Source organism: Trachemys scripta, chromosome 1 (assembly GCF_013100865.1).
Source record: "Trachemys scripta elegans isolate TJP31775 chromosome 1, CAS_Tse_1.0, whole genome shotgun sequence".
Classification (NCBI taxonomy): Eukaryota; Metazoa; Chordata; order Testudines; family Emydidae; genus Trachemys; species Trachemys scripta.
This window is the reverse complement of record NC_048298.1, coordinates 19,252,778-19,273,446: the sequence shown is the minus strand read 5'-3', so window position 1 is coordinate 19,273,446 and position 20,669 is coordinate 19,252,778. Positions and strand designations below refer to the sequence as shown.

At 39.7% G+C, this 20,669-nt stretch overlaps 1 protein-coding gene across 3 annotated transcripts in view; it reads right to left on the bottom strand.

The window, feature by feature from the left end:
- The window catches only part of PCLO (piccolo presynaptic cytomatrix protein), a 504,664-nt gene that overhangs the window by 37,427 nt on the left and 446,568 nt on the right, over positions 1 to 20,669 (bottom strand). For all 3 annotated transcript variants that reach the window (XM_034765561.1, XM_034765570.1, XM_034765579.1), the window contains 2 exons: positions 12,896 to 13,037; positions 8,704 to 8,771 (listed from right to left, as the gene is read on the bottom strand). In XM_034765561.1, the coding sequence (XP_034621452.1) occupies positions 8,704 to 8,771; positions 12,896 to 13,037 (210 nt within the window). The remainder of the gene's footprint in view (positions 1 to 8,703; positions 8,772 to 12,895; positions 13,038 to 20,669) is intronic.

Here is a 20,669-nt window from a genome sequence, read left to right as displayed (position 1 = left end):
TATGATTTTACTTTATAGTTTAATCTTAACTGAATTTCTTTTGGAATAATGGGCAAACATTAACTGGCAACACTTCATATTAACCTTGCCATTTCTAACTACTTTATTGCTTATTAAACTTTATGATACTCTACAGCACATTTGATAATCTAAATTAATGCCTTGTCATGACACTAAGCAGTTAACCTATTCTGATCATGGTAATTTTTTATAGGAAAGAAAGTGAGCTATTAGAATATATAGGATTAGCAATGCAACCCTTCTGGCCAGGTGCTATTGGCAATAACAAGGGCTGGGTTCAAACAGCTAGGGTGCCAAAACTAACGAACACCCCCAGTTCGAGCCCCCTCCCAGAATTTCTGGGATCACTAAATACCTTCCATGGGCACCCTTAATAGGCACTATTTCCCCACTTGCAGATATTCAGTTTGTGTATGAAATAAGGAAAACTTTATTAGGGGAAAAGGGAACACATGATCAACTTGGGAAAACACAACAACAATATATTTATATGAATGATAAATAAAACACTCCCTCACAGTAGCTTTGGCAATAGTCTGTAAACTCAGATCCACATTCACCAGTGTGAATGTTCAATAGGCAAATTTCTCTTTAGCATGTCATTTCCTGCTTCCCCATCCTTTAAACTGCACTGAGTTTGGTGTCAGTGAGGAGCATAATCCCAGAGTTAAACTAATATACCTTTTACTCAAAATGTGTAATTCCTTCAAATCGACTTTGAGCAAAATGGGCTTTAGGGATGAGTTGAGCATTTTATTCTCCAGGTCGCACTGGGTAACATTTAGTCATGTTGATGAGCACTTACTAACACAAGTAGCTCAGTCGACTTACTGTGAGTAAGTACCAACCATTATGAAGAAGGGTTGCACAATTGGGGCCCACAGAAAGTACCTACAAGGACTTCTTTCTCCAGGTACTTTGGATCCGCTATATCTCTTTCCAACATAGTTCAGATTCCTCTCTCCTTATAGTCTCAGCCCTCTAGAAATTCACCCTTAGTATAAATTCCATTTGTTACGATAAATAGCTTCCCAATAGACGGAAATGTAGTATGATGAAGTCTAGACTCTTAGAGAACTCTACATTCAGGAAGTTCTTGATGAGGGAGCAGAGTGTATATGGAGGATGGAATAAAGGTTGAATGTTACACTGTCTTGTCTCTCTCCCTTTTAATGCTTGACTATTAAACATGGTGTCAGAAGTGAGGCGGCGGCTGCAGGTACATGAAATCAGAAACTAAAATTACTGCATAAGAAAGAAAAAAACAACAAACTATACAGGACAAGATTTACAAGTGCTCGCATCTGTCATTCTGTCAGGATAGCCAGACACCAAGGGAGAAGCTCCACCTGCCTCCCAGGAATACTGAAACTATCAAGATGAGCTGAGAGTCTAATATAGCATACTATATAAAGGCAGTAGAATCATAATAACTGGATCATTGAGAATAGAAACTCAGGAATACACCAGAGTGATCCTGTAAACAACAAAAACTGTATACTGGCCAAAAATGACCAAGGGTATCAGAGACCTGATGAGCATGTGGGGCAATGCAGGTCAAGCAGCAAAAAGACACTTAAAATATACAGTGTTCTTAAGAGACCTTGAAGAAAAGTAGGAATGGATTTTTTTTCATTGCAAACCACACAAACTAACTCATTGTGGTAGACTAGTATTCAGACTTCTAGAAACTACATGAACTGTCAGACACTACTTCAGTGATCATCACAAAGAAAGCAATTAAACATTTCAGCATGAATGGTATCCCAGAATCTGTAGTTTCAGACAATGAACTCCAGTTTACTTGCTGTGAGTTTAGGAATTTATCTCAGAATTTGAATATTACATCTGTACTGTTGCCAATCAAATTAGTCATACCACATCATGCCATAGCCAATCAAATGGCAAAGCCAAATCAGCAGTTAAAATTGCTAAGACTCTATTAAAAAAGGCTGCAGAAAAAAAAAAGAAGAAATATATAGCAAGCCATTCGTGAATGGAGAAAGACATCCATAGAATGCATTAGTAGTAGCCCAGTACAACTTTTTCTCCCACAATTCATCATAGTCTCCTCTTGTGGAGTCATGCATCATGGATGTCCCATGCCATGGTGCATCATGGGAGATGTAGTCCAGGTGGGGAGCCAGGCCAATAGAGCAGAATGGAAACATGAGGCAACTGAACTACAACTCCCAGGAGGCACTCTGGCAGCATATCCAAATCAAAGTATTTTGGTTTTTGACTGAATATTTGAGGCATTCTTTTTAGATTAAAAAAAAATTCCCACATAAAGCAGAAATGAAATTTTTCATTTAGTTGAAAACTGGAGTTTTCACTGACAAACAATTTTTATTGAAAAAATTTGGTGAACCTTAGTGGATAAGGAACTGGCTCAAATCCACATAACCATAAAATGACATTCAGCAGTGCATCTTAGACTTCCTAGATCCTAGTCCTGTACTCTAATAACATTTCCTCTAAATCACCCATTATTTAAAAATATATCTGATCCCTTTAACTTGTGTAATGAAAAGCAGAATTTCAGAAAGCAAAGGAGGAGCGCTACATCAGTCAACACAAACTGCAGCACTTTCCCTGCTTATTTTCTATTCCTCTATGCCACCTTCTCCCAGCACTAAAGCAATTTTTCAGTGCCAGAGATCATCCTTGCTGATATTTTCTCTCTTAAATATTTCTGGCATTGATTAATCTTATGCTGTTGGGAGCCCTAGATGGTAGATGTGAGTTAGGACTTGACACAAAGCATGATAGGGATTTTATATCAAAAGGCAGTTTTAAAAAAAACACGAAGGCTGAAAAATTCTAGGCATAGCTGCTTTTTTTAAAAAAAATAAAAAATAAAAAAGCCTTTACTGCAGAAAACAGGCAGTGTCTCATTTCATATATAGATCTCTTGCTGATTAAGCACCAAATTCTGCCATCTTTACTCACTTTGAGTAGTGTTTTAGTCCACAAATAGTCCCATTGACTCAGTGTAAGTAAGCCCACAATAAGCCCATAAGCACATAGCCTGCTACTATTAAAAAGAACACTGTCTCTTGACTCATAGGGCTCTTGAAGCAAGATCTTAAGAGGGTTTGGCAATTTTCTCTTGCACTGCATTCCTGGAGATGAATTTAAAAACTAAAACTATCCATTCAATCACACCTAGATAGCGTTGGTAACACTTCTGGTTGGCTCGTTTTCTCTTTAAAGTCTTGGATCAATATCCATTATGGTCAAATCAATTGTTATATGGATAGTAACTATAAGCTTCTATTGATTAAAGAAAAATACTTGCCAGACCAGACCATGATTTAAAGGGAAAAAAAACTACATTAGCAATAGTTTGACATACCTGTGATGCTTGACACATTTTGGAAGGCAGCAAATAGTGCAGGTATATCACTGTCAGAGAAGCTCATAATAGCTGCTGCTAATAGCCTAGATTGTTGTGAATACTAGTCTAAAATTGCCGTGGAGAAGTTAGGCAGAACTCCAGCTGTAGCTTAAGCTCTCTGCCGCTGGACCTTCTTCTGAAAGTGCTTTATATATTGAACTCACATTACCATCAAAAGGAGTTCCATACAGGCTGGGTTTTACAGAGTCAATTTATAAGAGGTAAATTTTTGAAACTGCTGGAATCAGCTGTCACAGCATAATTGGCCAGTGAGCTTTCTGATGAACGGGTTTGGTGTTTCACTGGCTGAGTGTGTTGTCAGTCAATGTGCTACGAGAGAGATATGGAGCCGAGCTGGGATTTGGTTGTAGCAAACAATATATAAAGTTCTGTTAAACTAAAATAAACACAACCTTAATTCAGGACACATGGGATAATTGGGAATTATTCTTGTTAGTAAGAAGGGTTATGCATTCTCCCTCTCCCTCTCTCATCTCCTTACATATACCAAACAATTCAGTATTTACACAATGACTCTGGCTATTTCCAAACTCCCAGGGGAGATAACACTTATCAGAATCACAATAACCCATTGGCATTGAGATGAAACTCTTGTGTTGCCTCTATAGATGAACACCAAGCAAGAGAACAGCTGAAAGGAGAGTGGAATTTTCCAGCCTCAGACATAATAAATAGGTTTGCTCAAGACAAAAAAATGAGGTGGAGCAAGACGGTATGCATGGCTAATGCTGAAGAAAAGTGTAAGACCCTGAAGAAAATGTGGGCCAAAGATATGTTTGTGAAATATTACCATTTAAAGGGCTATCAAGATCTTTGCCTGCATGGACCATTGGTTCCAGACATGCCAGTCACACATGGACAAAGTGTCTGTAGCTGCCCAATTGAACCCGACAGTTTAATCATGATCAAATCTTTGATTAATGGTAACAAAACACCATTAGCTCTAACGTAAGTTCCCTCCTTTTCACACTATCAGTGGATGTCCAAAGTCTGCTTCCTCAACTCCTCTCCAATGAATTAGTGGTCTCTTCTGAGGAGAGAATGTACGCATTCGTTTCAATGTACCCCGACAAATAAAAGCAGCTGCTTAGTTCATTATGAGTGGCAAAGAGCCAACAGAGAATGCTCCCAGTGCAGGATCGGCTTAGTGCCAACTTAAACACCTCTATACTGCTTCTTCTCACAAGTCCGGCCATAAGGGGTGTGGTCATAGTACTCAGTGCGACAAGGATTCTGAAATGCCACAGACCCCAAAGACAACTCAGGACAGACGGTCATGAGTTACAGCAGCTCCCAGGCCTGCCCTGACTTATGCCGGTGACTGTTTTGTTCTCTATGGCAGCCTGGAAATCAAGTGGTGCAAAGGTGGCTAAAGCTATCTTTGGCTCCTCTTCTTATCTTTGGGTTGTGTCTCTCAGGAGGTGTAGCACAGAATCTAGTCCCCTGAGACTGCTACAGTGCCATCAGTGTATTCTTGCTGCCTATTTACTTTAGGGGAATTCACAAATGTGTCGGAGAAAAAACCTATTCAATGTGTTGCTTTTTTATATCCTGCTCCCTAAGCTACAGTTGTTCCTCTTTAAAGTCTAGATCTCCTGTACCAAATATCAAACTGTATTCTATGCAGACACTAGTAAAAATTTAAGCAAGTGCATTATCATCTAGTACTGATTATTTTTATGCACATGTATTAAAATACACATCACCCATTATGTAAGATATCCATAGATAATTTTCTATTAAAGTCCTGTGTTTCCTTCCTAATATTTTTATTGGACGAAATTTAAATAGAGAGCAAGCGAACAAGATGAACATAGACATTTATGAATGACAACTTAGTCTATTTTAAATGGTTGTTTCCTTCTGAGCCGTGCCTAATTTGTAATGAAAGAGGTGCCAGGGCTCAAGCAGTTATTTTTACTTTCATAACTGACATGGCAAGCCCAGAGTGGCTGGGGCTATGAATAGCCAAGCCTAGAGGTAATGTGGCTCAGCCCAGGCACTAATTAAGCACTGCTTCAGAGAATTGGTATTATTGGATATTAGAAACAGATCTAAGTCACAAAATTTGGATCAAAATCTGGATCTAGATTTCAAACATTCTAAAGGTAAAGGATATAAAGACCTGAGGGTTTGTTTCAAGGCATCTGTTACTGTATATAAATATAGAATGTGAATTCAATGTGAAGGAGGGACTATCTCAGGTGAGCCCAAATGTACATAGCTTTACTATTTATCTGATTCCTGTCCTATATTGTACTTTGGTTCACTGAGCTCACTCAAAGGCATCATTAATTCCGCGAAGGTAAAATAAATCAAACTCACCTTAAGTATAATTCAGGGAATCATATTTATTAGAATTATACTTATAACCCTACTGCTGTTATGGATGTTAAGGATCACATTTTAATCTTAATGTTTCTTCTCTTTTTTTTCTTTTTGTCTGCAAAATTAGAGGTGTGGATAGCTGCCCAAATTTTCCTGTAAAGTGATATACACACCTTTAATTTTGGTCATTTAGACATCTAAGTACAGATTTGTAAATAATCACATACTTGCACATCTTAATTACCTACAAAGATTGTGCAAAATTGGAGAGGAGCCTTGCAAAACCTATTCCTCCCATCTCTGTATTTTTTTAATACTCTGCATCCCATCTGTGACTTGAACCTTATAGAGGGTGGGGGGATAGGAGGAGTGGTTTCCTGTCTGTCTTGTCCAAACATGAGACCACTTTTCTCAGTCTAAGGCTACGTATATGCTGCCACGGTAAGTCGACCTACGCTACGCAACTCCAGCTACATGAATAACGTAGCTAAAGTTGACGTACCTTAGGCTGAGTTACCGCAGGGGGTCGACGGGAGAAAATCTCCTGTCAACTTACCTTACTCTTCTCATCAGGGGTAGAGTACAGGGGTTGACTGGAGAGCGATCTGCAGTTGATTTGGAGGGTCTTTACTAGACCCGCTAAATCGACCACAGGTGGATCAATCTCAGAGCATTGATCCCCGCTGTAGTGTAGACCCAGGGCTGACGAGAGGTGGGGGAAGCTGGTACAAATTACTGGGGCCCGGTGGTCCGGAAGGGGGCCCGGTTTCCTCGGCTGTTTAGGTGGTCCGCCCTTGCCAGGAGGCCCGAAAAAATATTTTCACCGGGGCCCGAACCCGCTCTCAGCGGCCCTGTGTAGACCTGCCCTAAATCCCTACATTTGTTTAAAGACATTTGTGACATGTGACATGCCGATTTTGATACAGCTGCCTTTGGAGCTGTTGAACCAGACTGCTGAATTACTCTGAGTACTAGTAATGAGAACTCATCAGATTGGTTCCAGCGCCATCTAAGGACCTGATTCTTCTCTCACACCTAGTGTAACTCTATTGGCTATACTGAGGCTTTATCTACACTAGCACTTTTGTCAGCAAAACTTTTGTTGGTCAAGGATGACATAAATTTCACAAACAAAAGTGCCAGTGTGGACAGCGCTATGTTGGCGGGAGATGCTCTCCCGCCAAGAGCTATTGCCACTCATTGGGAGTAGTTTTATTATGCCGGTGGGAGAGCTCTCTTCCATCGGTATAGAATGGCTACATAGGAAACCTTATGACGGTGCAGCTGCAGCGATACAGCTGTGCCGCTGTAAGGTCCGTAATGTAGACACAGCCTTAGTCTAGTGTAAGTGAGAGGAGAGTCAGATTCTGAGTTTTAGTCCCCACATAAAGTGGAAACAGTGCACAGGATGACTAAAAACCAACAATGCAGGAATTAAAAAATGGAAAGCTTCAATGTCTTAAGGGCAAACATCTTTTGCGTGGGAATCTCTTGACAGAATAGCCTACCAGGCTGTGCAGCACCAGTTACAATCATATTAATATAATCACTTCTAAAAATATTGTTTAGAAAATAAAAAATATGCATAACACACTGAAACACAAGCTGTTTCCATGAACATTCCAGATTTTGGTGTTTATCCTAGGTGGCACCTGGGATCAGGGTACTAATCTTTCAGGCCCAGATTCAAGTAGGGACTTAATACTCACAAGTGAAAATGAGTTTCATGGACTCACTCTAGTTAGGGCTGGTCAAAAATTTTCCATTGAAACTGTCTTACAATGAAAAATTGAGGCTTTGACTTAAATATTTTTCCACAAAAACTTTCTGCTCCCATTCTCCTACAGAGGACAAGGTCCCCAGCTAGACGTCATGTCCCATGATGCACTATGACTGCCATGATGGTTGCAACTTCTCTTTTCACCCAGAAGGGAGATGTTGATGTATCATGTAGTCTGGCCAAGGAGCCTGGCCTAGAGAGGAGAATGGGAACATGATACATCCAAACTACAATTCCTATAAAGCACTGCAGCAGCATTTCAAAACTGCAATATATGTTTTTGGACGAAATATTTGGGATTTTGATTTTTCACCAAAAATATGATTTCTCCACAGAAAAACACCATTTTCCAACCAGCTCTAATTCTAATTTCCCCCCGCCCCATTTTATGGACATTGTCTATATCATGCTAATTCCCACCAACACTGTTCTTTGATAGTTCATTCTATTGGTGTACATCACAAAAGCATGACCCATTTTAGAGATTACTGTCGGTATTTGGGCCTGAGCAACTTTGGGACAGCTGTGTGGGGAACCTCACAGGCACTGATAGGCATATTGTCCTCATTGTCATGGACACTAACTTTCCTCATAGATTTAAATAAAAAAATCCAAGATCTTCCCCATCAAACCAATATTCTCAAGGAGCTTCATCTGGGTACAAGACCAGCAGTCAGCCTGGAGGTTAAGACAGTCCCTTTATTTTAACTTAATGTTGGATGGAGCCACCTCATATTATGTTTCCTATATTTAGTGGGTAGCATGAAATGTACTAAGAGCCTGATCCAGTGCCCAGTGAAGTCTTTCTATTGAATTCAGTGGGGGCATGGAATCATTTCCATAGACTACATTAAGCATTTCTTTTTATTCCAGTAGCATGAAAAGCAATGAGAACTGCTGTGTGAGAATTGTTATTCATTGCAAGATGGCTATTTAATGACCTTAAATAAACAGCTAAGATCTGATTCTCATTTACACTAAAGCCCTTTGACATTGCTAGGGTGTAGCAAGGACCCTCAGAGTCAGGCCTTAAGACTGTCATACAAACACAGATTCAGCTAATACTTCATAATGTGAACAGTTGAAAGAATAATTATTCTTTTGTATAAACTGTCAGACACCTCTTTGTAATGTTGTTTGTATTTCATTTTACCTTCTGCATCGGTTAATCCCACTCCTGACTGCTTTACTGATTCTTGTCCATTCTGGCTCATCTTCCCTCTGTTGAAAAAAGCATTTTTGTAATGGTCAATGAAGCCTTGAACAGAAGATACCAAAGCACAAAAGAAATCCTCAAACAGAAAGGGCATTGGTACAGTCCAAAAAGAGAAGAAACAATCACTTCCTGACATCCCTCAAGGGTGCCAAATATGTTTCATAAATAACAGGAAAGGCAATAAGTTTGCAGAGAATGTGATTGGACATGCAGAATTTCTTGTTTCTGTAAACAGCAAGTCTCCCTTTGTCAACTGGAAGAGACTTCAGAGATGCTAAATTCTTTTTTGCAGAAGCTTGTAATCACATCTTTGGAAAGCTTGTTACTTGATCAAATTCTACTCTCCCAATCGGTCTGTTATGGTTAAGGGGAAATGTGAAATAAATAACACAGGTCCAGAAACTGATCTTAGTTACACAAGCATTATCCCATGTAATATTCTAATATATCACAGCTCTTGACCGGATGCAGTGTTGTTGCAGCCACGTTACTAGCAGGATATTAGGGAGACAAGGTGGGTGAGGAAATATCTTTTATTGGACCAACTTCTGTTGGAGAGCGAAAGAAGCTTTCAAGATTACACAGAGCTCTTCTTCAGGTCTGGGAAATGTACTGAGTGCCACAGCTAAATACAGGGTGGAACAGATTGTTTAGCATAAGTAGTTAACATATATTTCAAGGGACCATTAAAGGTAAAGTAGCCCATTAACAGCTTTCCAGTCATAAGGAAGAAAGGAGGGAAAAAATGCCCAATAACAACTATGTAGGTGAAACCAGACTATCACTACATTCTCCAATGAACTCACACAGAGAAGTATAAAAGAAAAAAACACAATATCACCCATGAGTGCACACTTTTCACAAAATGATCACTTCATATTGACCTCTCAGTCCTCATTCTGAAAGGAAACCTGCACAACACCTTCAAAAGATGAGCCTGGGAGCTTAAATTCATAATGTTGTTAGACACAAAAAATCATGGACTTAATAAAAATACTGGATTTATGGTCTATTACAATAATCTATAACACACAACCCCTCTCTTCCCTAGTTTCCGTCCCCTCTTTCCCCCACTATGACTGGTGAAGTGTTAATGAGCCTCTTCACCTTGCATGGGCCTTTATGATATATATTAACTACTTACGCTGAACAATCTGGTTCGCTTTGTATTTAGCTATATTTCCCAGTCCTGCAGAAGAGCTCCGTGTAAGCTCAAAAACTTGTCTCACTAACAGAAGTGGGTCCAGTAAAAAATATTACTTCACCCACTTTGTCTCTTTATGGTTTTGGTCACATCATTCATGAGTCAGTGCTCTTATACCACAAGAGGCATCCTCAGCAAGATATTTGAATTAGATTACTATGATTTGTACAGTAAGACAAGTTTTTGCTCAATCACAGTATTTCTTTAATAACTGTTGTGACACTACAATTCAGGTTGGGATGGGAAGGCTCTTTCATACTCATTGAGCATGATAAACAACTCATCATTGAGACACTATAACTCTGATCTCATCTATTATGTCTGATCTTGACAGCTACCCAGTGTGATAAAATTCCTTTGATTTAGAAGAAGAGTTATTTCTTCTATTCATTTGGTTAATATGGGCAGGTTTTTATCTATGTTACAGAGATCAGTGTAACAGAGATCAGTATCTGGTCCTGTGTTGTTTATTTCAGCTTACTCTTTACCTATTCTAGCAAGTCACAACATGCTTTGAGGCATAATTACAATCCTCCAGAAAATAAACTTTGCAATTTTGAATTGACTCTTCCAATTTACAATGGATGACCTTACAATGTACTGTGATCGAGATGTAGTGCCAGATCCTCAACTGGTGTAAATCGGAATTGTTCTATTGTAGTCAAATGGAGCAGTGTTGAGCTACACCAGCTGAGGATCAGGCTCTTGAGTTTCACATTGCAGAAGGAAGTCGTCCTTCTCTGTGCTAAAATAAAAAAAAAAAAAATCTGATGGGGAAAAAGTAAATACCGAACAGAATTTTGAATTCAGTTTAATTGCCTAGCAAAGTATTTCTTTTTTCGGGATGAATTTTACTACAAAGTATGGCAAATATGCTGTAGAGAATTATTAGTACCCAGGGTCAGATTCCCTGCAAATTGTGTAGTCATTTGCCATTCTAGTTTAGTAGCATTTCCCACCCGCCTCTTTGCACTGGTGTAAAAGTTTACACAATGGACTGGGCAATGAACAATCTGGCCCCTATTCTCCAGCAGGGTTTGGTCTGAGTGACATTGGTAATTATCAGAAGTTTCATACAAGCTCTGGCATTTTGATAATGAGAGATGCAAAAAAAAAAAAAATGACCCACCAAATGAAGTGATTTTATAAAATGCTTTCTTCTATTGTTATATAATTATTAATTTCCCTTGAGATTTGTAACAATGTCTAACATCTGCAATGACATGCTTCTAATTAGCTATTTCATCAAATAATCCCCATAGTATCACTTTTTAATTTTTTTTTCTTAGCTAGATATTCAAATGGCCAGCAGCACTAGGCCCAAAATAAGAGTGGTTTAAAACTCAGGCTTCCCTAACATGCCATGGACTTGTATTTTATCTTTAGGAATCATTATAAACTAATTATGCATCTGGGTTGTAAAATACAATTAAAAATATTTTTTGTTCCCCTCAAGTACAATTTGTTTTAATCTACAGCAAGGTTGAGTGAAAGATTCAATAAAAAATTAATCAGATGGAACTTTACTGCCTGAGCTCATTTCCCCCTTCCCCTAAGCTGCTGAAGGGGAAACTTAAAAGTAAGATGGAGAGCTCTTTTCCTTTTTAGCATCTAATAAGTTACAGTCATTTGCCATTCCACTACATTTCAACAAGGGATGAGCACTTTGGAATGTCACAAACTCTAGAGAACAAATTGGTTTTGTTTCATTTATAAAGTCAAGAACCTTTAAAAAAGTTGCTTTCATCTCTTGTGCATCAGATTTCAGGACTGCAGAGCAAGAACTGACCATAGTGTGCTGGGAAAAGGCCAAGGAAAGAAAGATTAGACATTAGTGTGGTTCCAGCCCAGTGTTGGGCTGATAGCACTGGCACTGGCCAGAGTGTGGGTCTGATTATAAACATGGGATCAGAGTCAGAGCTGGAGGAAATCAGAATTTCTCTACTGAAGTGAGCATCCACACACCTCTGTAGCAATGAGAGTCATGTTGCTGTTAGGTCTCAGACAGCCCCATGTTTTGTACTCCCCTCTGAAGAGGGCTAAAGGGTGCCAAGCCATAGCCAGCACTCTTCCTAGCAGCATTAACCGACTCTTAGTACCACACAGTGGTGGGATTCGATGCTGCAGCGAATAGGGTCAATATGCATAGCCAGCCTGGTGTGACCAGCTAGCTCTTCAAAGACCATCAGCAAATGTTTCATGGACCAGACAGACTTTGAAAACAATTGATCTATTTCCGCCTGAAGAGTGTTAACATCAGAAGGGGAGAGAAATTATCTAGCATGATACAAGGGGTATAACTAGAAGTAACGGATAAGGTTAATAATAATAAAGCTTAGTCTTGTAAAATAAGGATAAACTTCCTGATGGTGAAACTTGTCAGACTGTGGAGAATACCCCTATATTGGCAAAAGAAGGTATTTGATGAAGAAGTCTTCCTCAAACTGCTATGATAATGCAGACATGGGCCGAACCAAAAATACAAATTCAAACTCCTAAATTTTGGGGAGGTTTGGATCTGAATTTTGCTGTTAGTACCTGTATCGAGAATGGGGCCAAATTAAAGACCCAAATTGAACATCCCCAAATTTGGCAGAAGTTCTGCTCTCCATCAGCACTTTGTGTCTCAAGCCCATCTCTACAAATGTGCACAAAAAGGAACGAGGATGAGGTTGCTCCTGGATTGCAGCGATTAGTTTGTTCTGTAGAATCATGGGTATAGTGGACTTGAACATTTATAATTGTGCAACAGTGTAAAATGCAATTACGGACTCTGACAAGAGTCCTATCTGGTTAAATGCTATTAGCTGTTATACTGTGTAACACAAGTCTTGGGAAGAAATGACATATGAGGAAGCCTGAGGCCTCAAAGTGCTGTACATAGTACTGTCAGGACAATACAGTGTATTAAAGAAAAAGCCTTACATTCTTGGAATAGGAAACAGATTGTTCTCCCCTGTGGTGCTGCTGCTTCCTTCGCTATCCATGCTATATCCGCTGCCAAAACTACTGGCTGACGAGCCAGTGGAGACAGAGCTTTCTGTAGGTCGGTGGTTGGTAGGCCTTGCTGTACAGAGCAGGAATAATGGGTTACAAAAAAGCTTGTAAGATATAAATGTAATCAATGTTAAGAAAGTGCTATTCATCACAATTACATGCTGCAAACACCTTTATGCTCTACTTTACTTCATATTCATTTGACAAAGTGAGTAGGATAGTCCTACAATGAGAATCCCAATGGACCTTCCTGTTACTCTTAATGAAACATTCCTTCATTGCATTTGACGATTTTTGATACAGTACAGGGAATCCAAAGAAAGTATCATCGATACACCATCTAGTCCCACACAAATTGTGTATGAAAACATCCTCCTCTTCAGACATCGTACCATTACATTTCTCAACTGCTCATTAATATCTTTGGTAATCTTACGGTATGCCTTGAGTTTTTAAGCACAGCCCTTAGCAATTTAGTAAACTGGTACTAAACCTCTATTTATTAGGTTAATTTCATGTGGTGACTGTATGTCAACTGTAAAGAAATTATTTTTGCTTTAGATGCTTTATTTTGGTTTACTATTTTTGATACTCAAAATTAATTAATTCTCCTGCATTTGGCCCTTGGCAAGTTGAGAAATATATACAGATAACACACTGTGACATTACACTTAATAAAGAACAATGAACAATATCTGTTCACACATTGAATAACACAATTTCCCAGGAAAAATAAATATAGGTTTTTTTTCTTGAAAAGATTGCTGTGGATGGCACTTTTCACTTATTTTAATAGAATGGATATAATGCTGAGGATAGAAACGTTTGTGCTAAAAGCTCTCACTTAGTAAAGTTTTCCTGTCATCTTGGTCAGCCTTAAAGCTTGAAGACAAAGAATACAAAGGGATTGTATTTATAAATGAAATGTGCCAAAAATCTAAAAACAAATAATTTCAAATACAGTCCAGAACCCAGATAATATCCCATCCAAGTTAATGATATTTATGTTTGACTTGGTGTGTGTTATTTCCGGTGCAGGCTTCCGCAAACTGCCTTGCAATGTCACCCAAAGTTAAATAAGACACCCTAAATATACTTTGAAAATGGTTTAATAATTGACACTGGAAAATAGGGATAAAAGGAAATAGTGCATCATGAATCATTGGTCTGTCCTAACCATGAGTTCATATTCCCACAATGATTCTTCCCTTGTAAATTCAGCCATCAAGTAACTCTTTAAAACTCTATTACCATTGGCTGCTTTCAGTCACTCAGTCCAGCTATTTGAACACTACCTAGGTTCCTTTAAGACCCCATTGGTTTTGAGATGAATTTCATGACGCTTTGCACTTAAATTATAGTCACTCTTAAGAGATGATTAGCAGGTAACTTTCCAAACCATGCCTGCCTCAATGAGATACCCACCAAAGCCTCTGTTTTTCCAGAGAAGACAGACACAGCACTATTACATACTCTGCCAAAGAAGAGCCCATCAGATAGGTGAAATTACACTAAGAACTCTGCCACTTGTGGTACTCCTGACAATTCATGTGAGCAGGGAACTGGATTGTGTAGGGAGTAGAAGGCCTGCCAAAAACATATATTTCCAGAGATCCGTGGGGCAATTGAAGAAATCTCAGGACAAGACCTGCACTGTGCACCATGGCCTCCTACTTCTGGCAATCGGGATTCCTCCTTGCTCATGCGTGAACCAGAGCCACCCTTAATCTAATTTCTGAGACTGTTTGCAGGATCAGCACTAATCCCAGTGGTTGTTTCCACATAAGTGTGTCATAGGATGATGCCATATAGAATCATAGAATATTAGGGTTAGAAGAGACCTCAGGAGGTCATCTAGTCCAATCTCCTGCTCAAAGCAGGACCAACCCAACTAAATCATCCCAGCCAGGGCTTTATCAAGCCAGGCCTTAAAAACCTCTAAGGATAGAGATTCCATCACCTCCCTAGGTAACCCATTCCAGTACTTCACCACCCTCCCAGTGAAATAGTGTTTCCTAATATCCAACCTAGACCTCCCCCACTGCAACTTGAGACCATTGCTTCTTGTTCTGTCATCTGCAACCACTGAGAACAGCCTAGCTTCATCCTTTTTGGAACCCCCCTTCAGGTAGTTGAAGGCTGCTATCAAATCCCCCCTCACTCTTCTCTTCTGCAGACTAAATAAGCCCTGTTCCCTCAGCCTCTCCTCGTAAATCATGTGCTCCAGCCCCCTCATCATTTTTGTTGCCCTCTTCTGGACTCTCTCCAATTTGTCTACATTCTTTCTGTAAGGGGGGGGGACCAAAACTTGACACAATACTACAGGTGTGGTCTCACCAGTGCCGAATAGAGGGGAATAATCACTTGCCTCAATCTGCTGGCAATGCTCCTACTAATACAGACCAATATGCTGTTGGCCTTCTTGGCAACAAGGGCACACTGCTGATTCATATTCAGCTTCTTGTCCACTGTAATCCCCAGGTCCTTTTCTGCATGGTCCCTAGTTGGTTCCTCCAGCACTTGTACCAGGAAGTTGTCCCCCAATATTGCTGTATTGCTCTCCCTGCAGATGTCAGGGTGATTGAAGTCCCCCATAAGAACCAGGGCCTGTGATCTGGCAACTTCACTTAGTTGTCCATAGAAAGCCTCGTCTACCTCATCCTTCTGATCCGGTGATCTATAGCACACGCCCACCCTTGTTGCTCTCCTCTAAATTTAACCCAAAGACTCTCAACAGGCTTTTTTCGAGTTTCATACTGGAGCTCTGAGCAATCATACCACTCTCTTACATACAATGCAACTCCTCCACCTTTCCTCCTGTACCTGTCCTTCCATGTTTATATCCATCCATGACAAAGCTCCAGTCATGTGAATTGCCCCACCAAGCTTCTGTTATTCCAATCACATCATAGTTCCTTGATTGCGCCAGGACTTCCAATTCTTCCTGCTTGTTTCCCAGACTGGCTCCCTCCTCATGCCATCACATCTGAGTAGCCATGCCCCCACAAACCCCATAAAATCTCAAAGTGGTGACTGCGCAGAGGGATGGTGTTGCTGCTCCTTCATTATGGAGTTACCTGCCAGTTAGGGTCATTAGTGCACCTCTCAACTTGTCCATGGTTAAAACAGAGGGGAATGATATGTCTCCCAGTTTCCTTGTTTATTCTGTAAAGACTAGTTCCTGGAGTCCCGAAGTCACTAAATTTGTCCTCCAGTGGACCTCTTCTTCCTCTATGCCTTATGGGTAGTAGTAGGAATACAGAATTCAGCACAGCATTCCAAAAAAGACCTCACCTAATCTTAGAATCATAGAAATGTAGGGCTGGAAAAGACCTTAAGAGGTCATCTAGTCCACCCCTTTGTGCTGAGGCAGGACCAATAACACATAGACCATTCTGATAGGTGTTTGACTAATCAGTTATTCTTCCAGTGATGGGGAATCCACAACCTCCCTTGGAAGCCTATTCCAGTGCTTATCTATCCTTATAGTTAGAAAGTTTTTCCTTATGTCTAGCCTAAATCTCCCTTGCTGGAGATTATCCCCATTACTTTTCATCCTACCTTCAGTGGGCATGAAGAACAATTGCTCACCATCCTCTTTAAAACAGTCTTAATGTACATGAATACTATCAGTTCCCTCCCTCCTCAGTCTTCTTTTCTCAAGTCTGAATATGCCAGGTTTTTTTAACCTTTCTTCATAGGTCAGGTTTTCTTTTGTAATTTTTGTAGCTCTCTTCTAAACTCTCTTCAACTTGTTCACATCTTTCCTAAAGGCTGGCACCCAAAACTGGACATAATACTCCAGCTGAGGCCTTGCTAATGCCAAGTAGAGTGGGCCAATTAACTCCTCTGTCTTATATACAACATTCCTGCAAATACATCCCAGAATGATATTAGACTTTTTTGCAACTGCATCACATGGTTGGCTCACATTCAATGTATAATCCATTATAACCCTCCAGAACCTTTTCAGCCATATTACCACCTAGCCAGTTATTCCCCGTTTTGGAGTTATGCTTTGATTTTTCCTTTATGAAGTAGTTAAATGCTGTCATAAGACTACTTGTACTCAAAGCTGAATTTATCTCCTGGATTTTAGTTACATTTTGAAGGTGTCAGAGTTCTATTCTCCGTGAACACCAAACTTCTTTCCTGGTGCTCATTTGGAATAAAATGTCCTTTTAGGGTGTATTTTGCATTCAGTATTTTTCGTTTCTATTCTTTACTCTACCCCACTTTACATTTTTCCACACTGATTTCCTTTCCCATCAACTATGTTACTGGAATTGAATATTAGACATGGTGAGCCCAAGTTTAGGTTTATATCTGGATTTTGAAGACCCCAAAGTTCAATGTGTGTTATTCATTTGTGTCTGATCCACAAAGGGAATGAGTCTGCAACTACTCTACCTATTTCTGTAGAATAGATCTGTTTGGACTTCTTTTTTCCCCACAAAAAGTTTTGACCATTAATTGAAAAAACAAAATCCACAAAGTTTGCAGCCATAATGTTTTCAGTTTTTGGCCGAAAACATTTAGTTATTCAACAAAATGTTGAATCTTTCCACAGAAAGCAGACACTTTTTGTGAACATTTTCCTTTAATCAAAAACCCAATTGTCCATGGAAAAACAGTTTTGATGGAAAACTTTCAACCTGCTCTACTGGCTATGCTCATGTGTTAGCTCTAGAGATCTTGGGTTCAACTCCTGGTGATAACAATGTCATGATTATATGATAGGGTTACCAGCAATAGGAGGATAGTGTACCTGATGACCCAAAAGATCCCTTCCAGTTCTGTGTCCTATGACATTCTAAACTCCTGTAAGGAAACGGGCGAGAAAATGGTTCTTAGGCTGGAGCGTTGAGTAGAAACAGTAGTCTAAGAAGTGCAGCCAAGACACTGCCAACAGCCTTAAGGGGCCCTGGAAAAATCATCGGACTGCATGCAGTGATCAAAGTAGGGGCTGAGGGTTAAAGGATGTACTATTAGTTTCCTCCTTGGGAGTGGTTTGGATATCTGCTATTGGCCATTCGTTTTGGTTACCATCTTGTTCTCTATCTAATTTTGAGCCGCAGTGGTTGATATGGCATCTCAGTATATATTTAATTGCCAGCAATAAAATGATTTGTTAACACTCACATCATGGGTCTAATGGCACCAATGACTGATATTGGTCATGAGATTAATGGCACCAGAACTGCTATCAGTTTGCTCTTTTTCATTTGAGTTTGTATAAAGAAAATGTCCAGATTTTATTTTAATAGAAAGGCTTCTAATGATTTGTGCATGAATGGGATTGGAAGAGCTATTGATTGTCTTCTAGGCTGAAAAGTTTTTCTTTCTTCTGAATCTGCTGCTGTCCATGCTGTACCCAAAAAACCCTAAGATTAAGAAAGTGGAAAATAATAGATGAAAAAAGAAGCCCGTGAGGGAGGCGAAGGTTCACATGCCTAAATAATCTTCCTAGTCCTCCATGAAAAAGGATTAGACATATACAGGTGCCACAAATATGTCTTCTGCATTCAGTGCCATTAATGGATCCCAGTGAAGACTTTCCCACCAACAGCAAGCTATTCATGCAGCTATCTGTATATACCTACCTTAGAAAACAATTGCAGGATAAAGAAAATTAATGATTCCTCACTTCTCCAAATTAAAAAAAAAAAAATCTTAACACAATACTAGTTGTCTCCACATAGGGGTGATTGGGTGTGGGAGGGTGATGTTATGAGTGTGATATAATATCTCATTGAAAGATGACAGGGCCAGAAAGAGTTAATTAACTCACAGACTGACCTGACCCATGGCCAAACTTTACAGACTGGTTAGGAAGATATGTAAACGAATTGAGCTTTGAAATGCAAGTCTGCATTGTTAGAGGTAGAAGGGTAGGTGTTTGCTCAGGTCTTGTGATGTAAGCAAACAAGTCTTGTTTGATTCAAAGATCAAAAACGGAATATTAACATTTAGGAAAATACTTGCGTGAAATAGTATTATTGTCTATATGTCTCTTTGAAGGTTGTGGTAACCTGTATCTGAACTGTATAATGGATAAATTACCCTGTGCTAATTGCCAGGATGTTTGGAAGCAGGAGAGTTAAGCCTATTGTTTTCTCAGGCCAAAAGGTTGTTGGAAATGTATAAGAATCCTGGGACACGATCCTGCTTCATCTCAGATCTGCTTTGGGTTTCAAGAGGGGTAAACCTTAAGCCACGAAGATTGAGATCCCCAGTCATTGACTGGAGCCACCCTGAATATGGACATTGGACTATAACGTATGGACTTTTTCTAAAAGGACTTTTAGCAACTACAAGCTCATCTCTGCTATTTATCTGAACCTCAAGAATTGAATTCAAGTCTGTATGTATATTGATCTTTTAACCAACACTCTCTTTTCTTTTTTTAAATTTTTAGTTTAGTTAATAAGAATTGACTATAAGCATGTATTTTGGGTAAGATCTAAGTTATACTTGGACCTGGGTATGTGGCTGACCCTTTGGGGTTGGAAGAACCTTTTCTTTTATATGATGAGATAAGATTTTCAGTAATCGTCATCATATCTGATGTGTGTGTCTGGACGGAGGCCTGAGGCTGGGTACTTCAACGGAACTGCATTGTTTGGACTTCTGAGTAACCAGTGAGGTACTATAGAAGCTGTTCTGTGCTGGCCTGGTAAACTAAGTATTGGAATATCCACCAGCGTTTGGGGTTTGTCTGCCCCGTTTTGTTTGCAGTTCACCCTAATTGAGTGACCTCAGCTGGCTCCCATGGGCAGCCCCGTCACAGAGGGGTGGGGTTAAACTTGTGTATTTATGGAGCCAGTTAGAGAATCAGATTCCATAACTGGAGAAACATGAGTTCCAGGTCTCAAACGTACTAAAGGATAATGTCATTTTAAAATCAATGGGAAGGGGAAAAAAGAATCCAAATTCTACTACTAAATCTCCCAGTGAAGGGGGCTTGAGACTACAGAAAAGAAATGTGCATGTGTTTTTTTTTTAAGCTAAGCATAAGGGAGATAATTCACACAGCACCTACAGCCATGTGCTGTCAAATCAATCAATGGTGAAATGGAAACTATTAAGCACCGCCAGACTTCCCAGCCATTCATCTAGACTGAATGAGCAGTTTGTTTAAAGAGGGGAACTTGAGATTAAATGTGGGGCCAACTGATTCAGATAAAATAACTATATCAAAGAGAACTTTCTTCTGAGTTCTAAATTGCAGAGAGTATCTTTTCCTCTGTCCCAACTGTTATTCCTTTTTACATGACTGGCCAGGACCACAAGCTGAAGTGCCAAAATGCCACCAGAAAGCTTGTACTAGTTGCAACCCAAGCAGTAAACACCAGAAATCTCATAAGAGAACCGTTCTTGCTAGATTTTTAGCCCAGTTTGGCAGAATAAAGACAGAAGTATGGGCAGCTTGTATAGTTATTTAGGCTTTTCAGGTTTCAGAGTAACAGCCGTGTTAGTCTGTATCCGCAAAAAGAAGAACAGGAGTACTTGTGGCACCTTAGAGACTAACAAATTTATTAGAGCATAAGCTTTCGTGGACTACAGCCCACTTCTTCGGATGCATAGTGGGCTGTAGTCCACGAAAGCTTATGCTCTAATAAATTTGTTAGTCTCTAAGGTGCCACAAGTACTCCTGTTCTTCTTTTTGCGGATACAGACTAACACGGCTGTTACTCTGAAA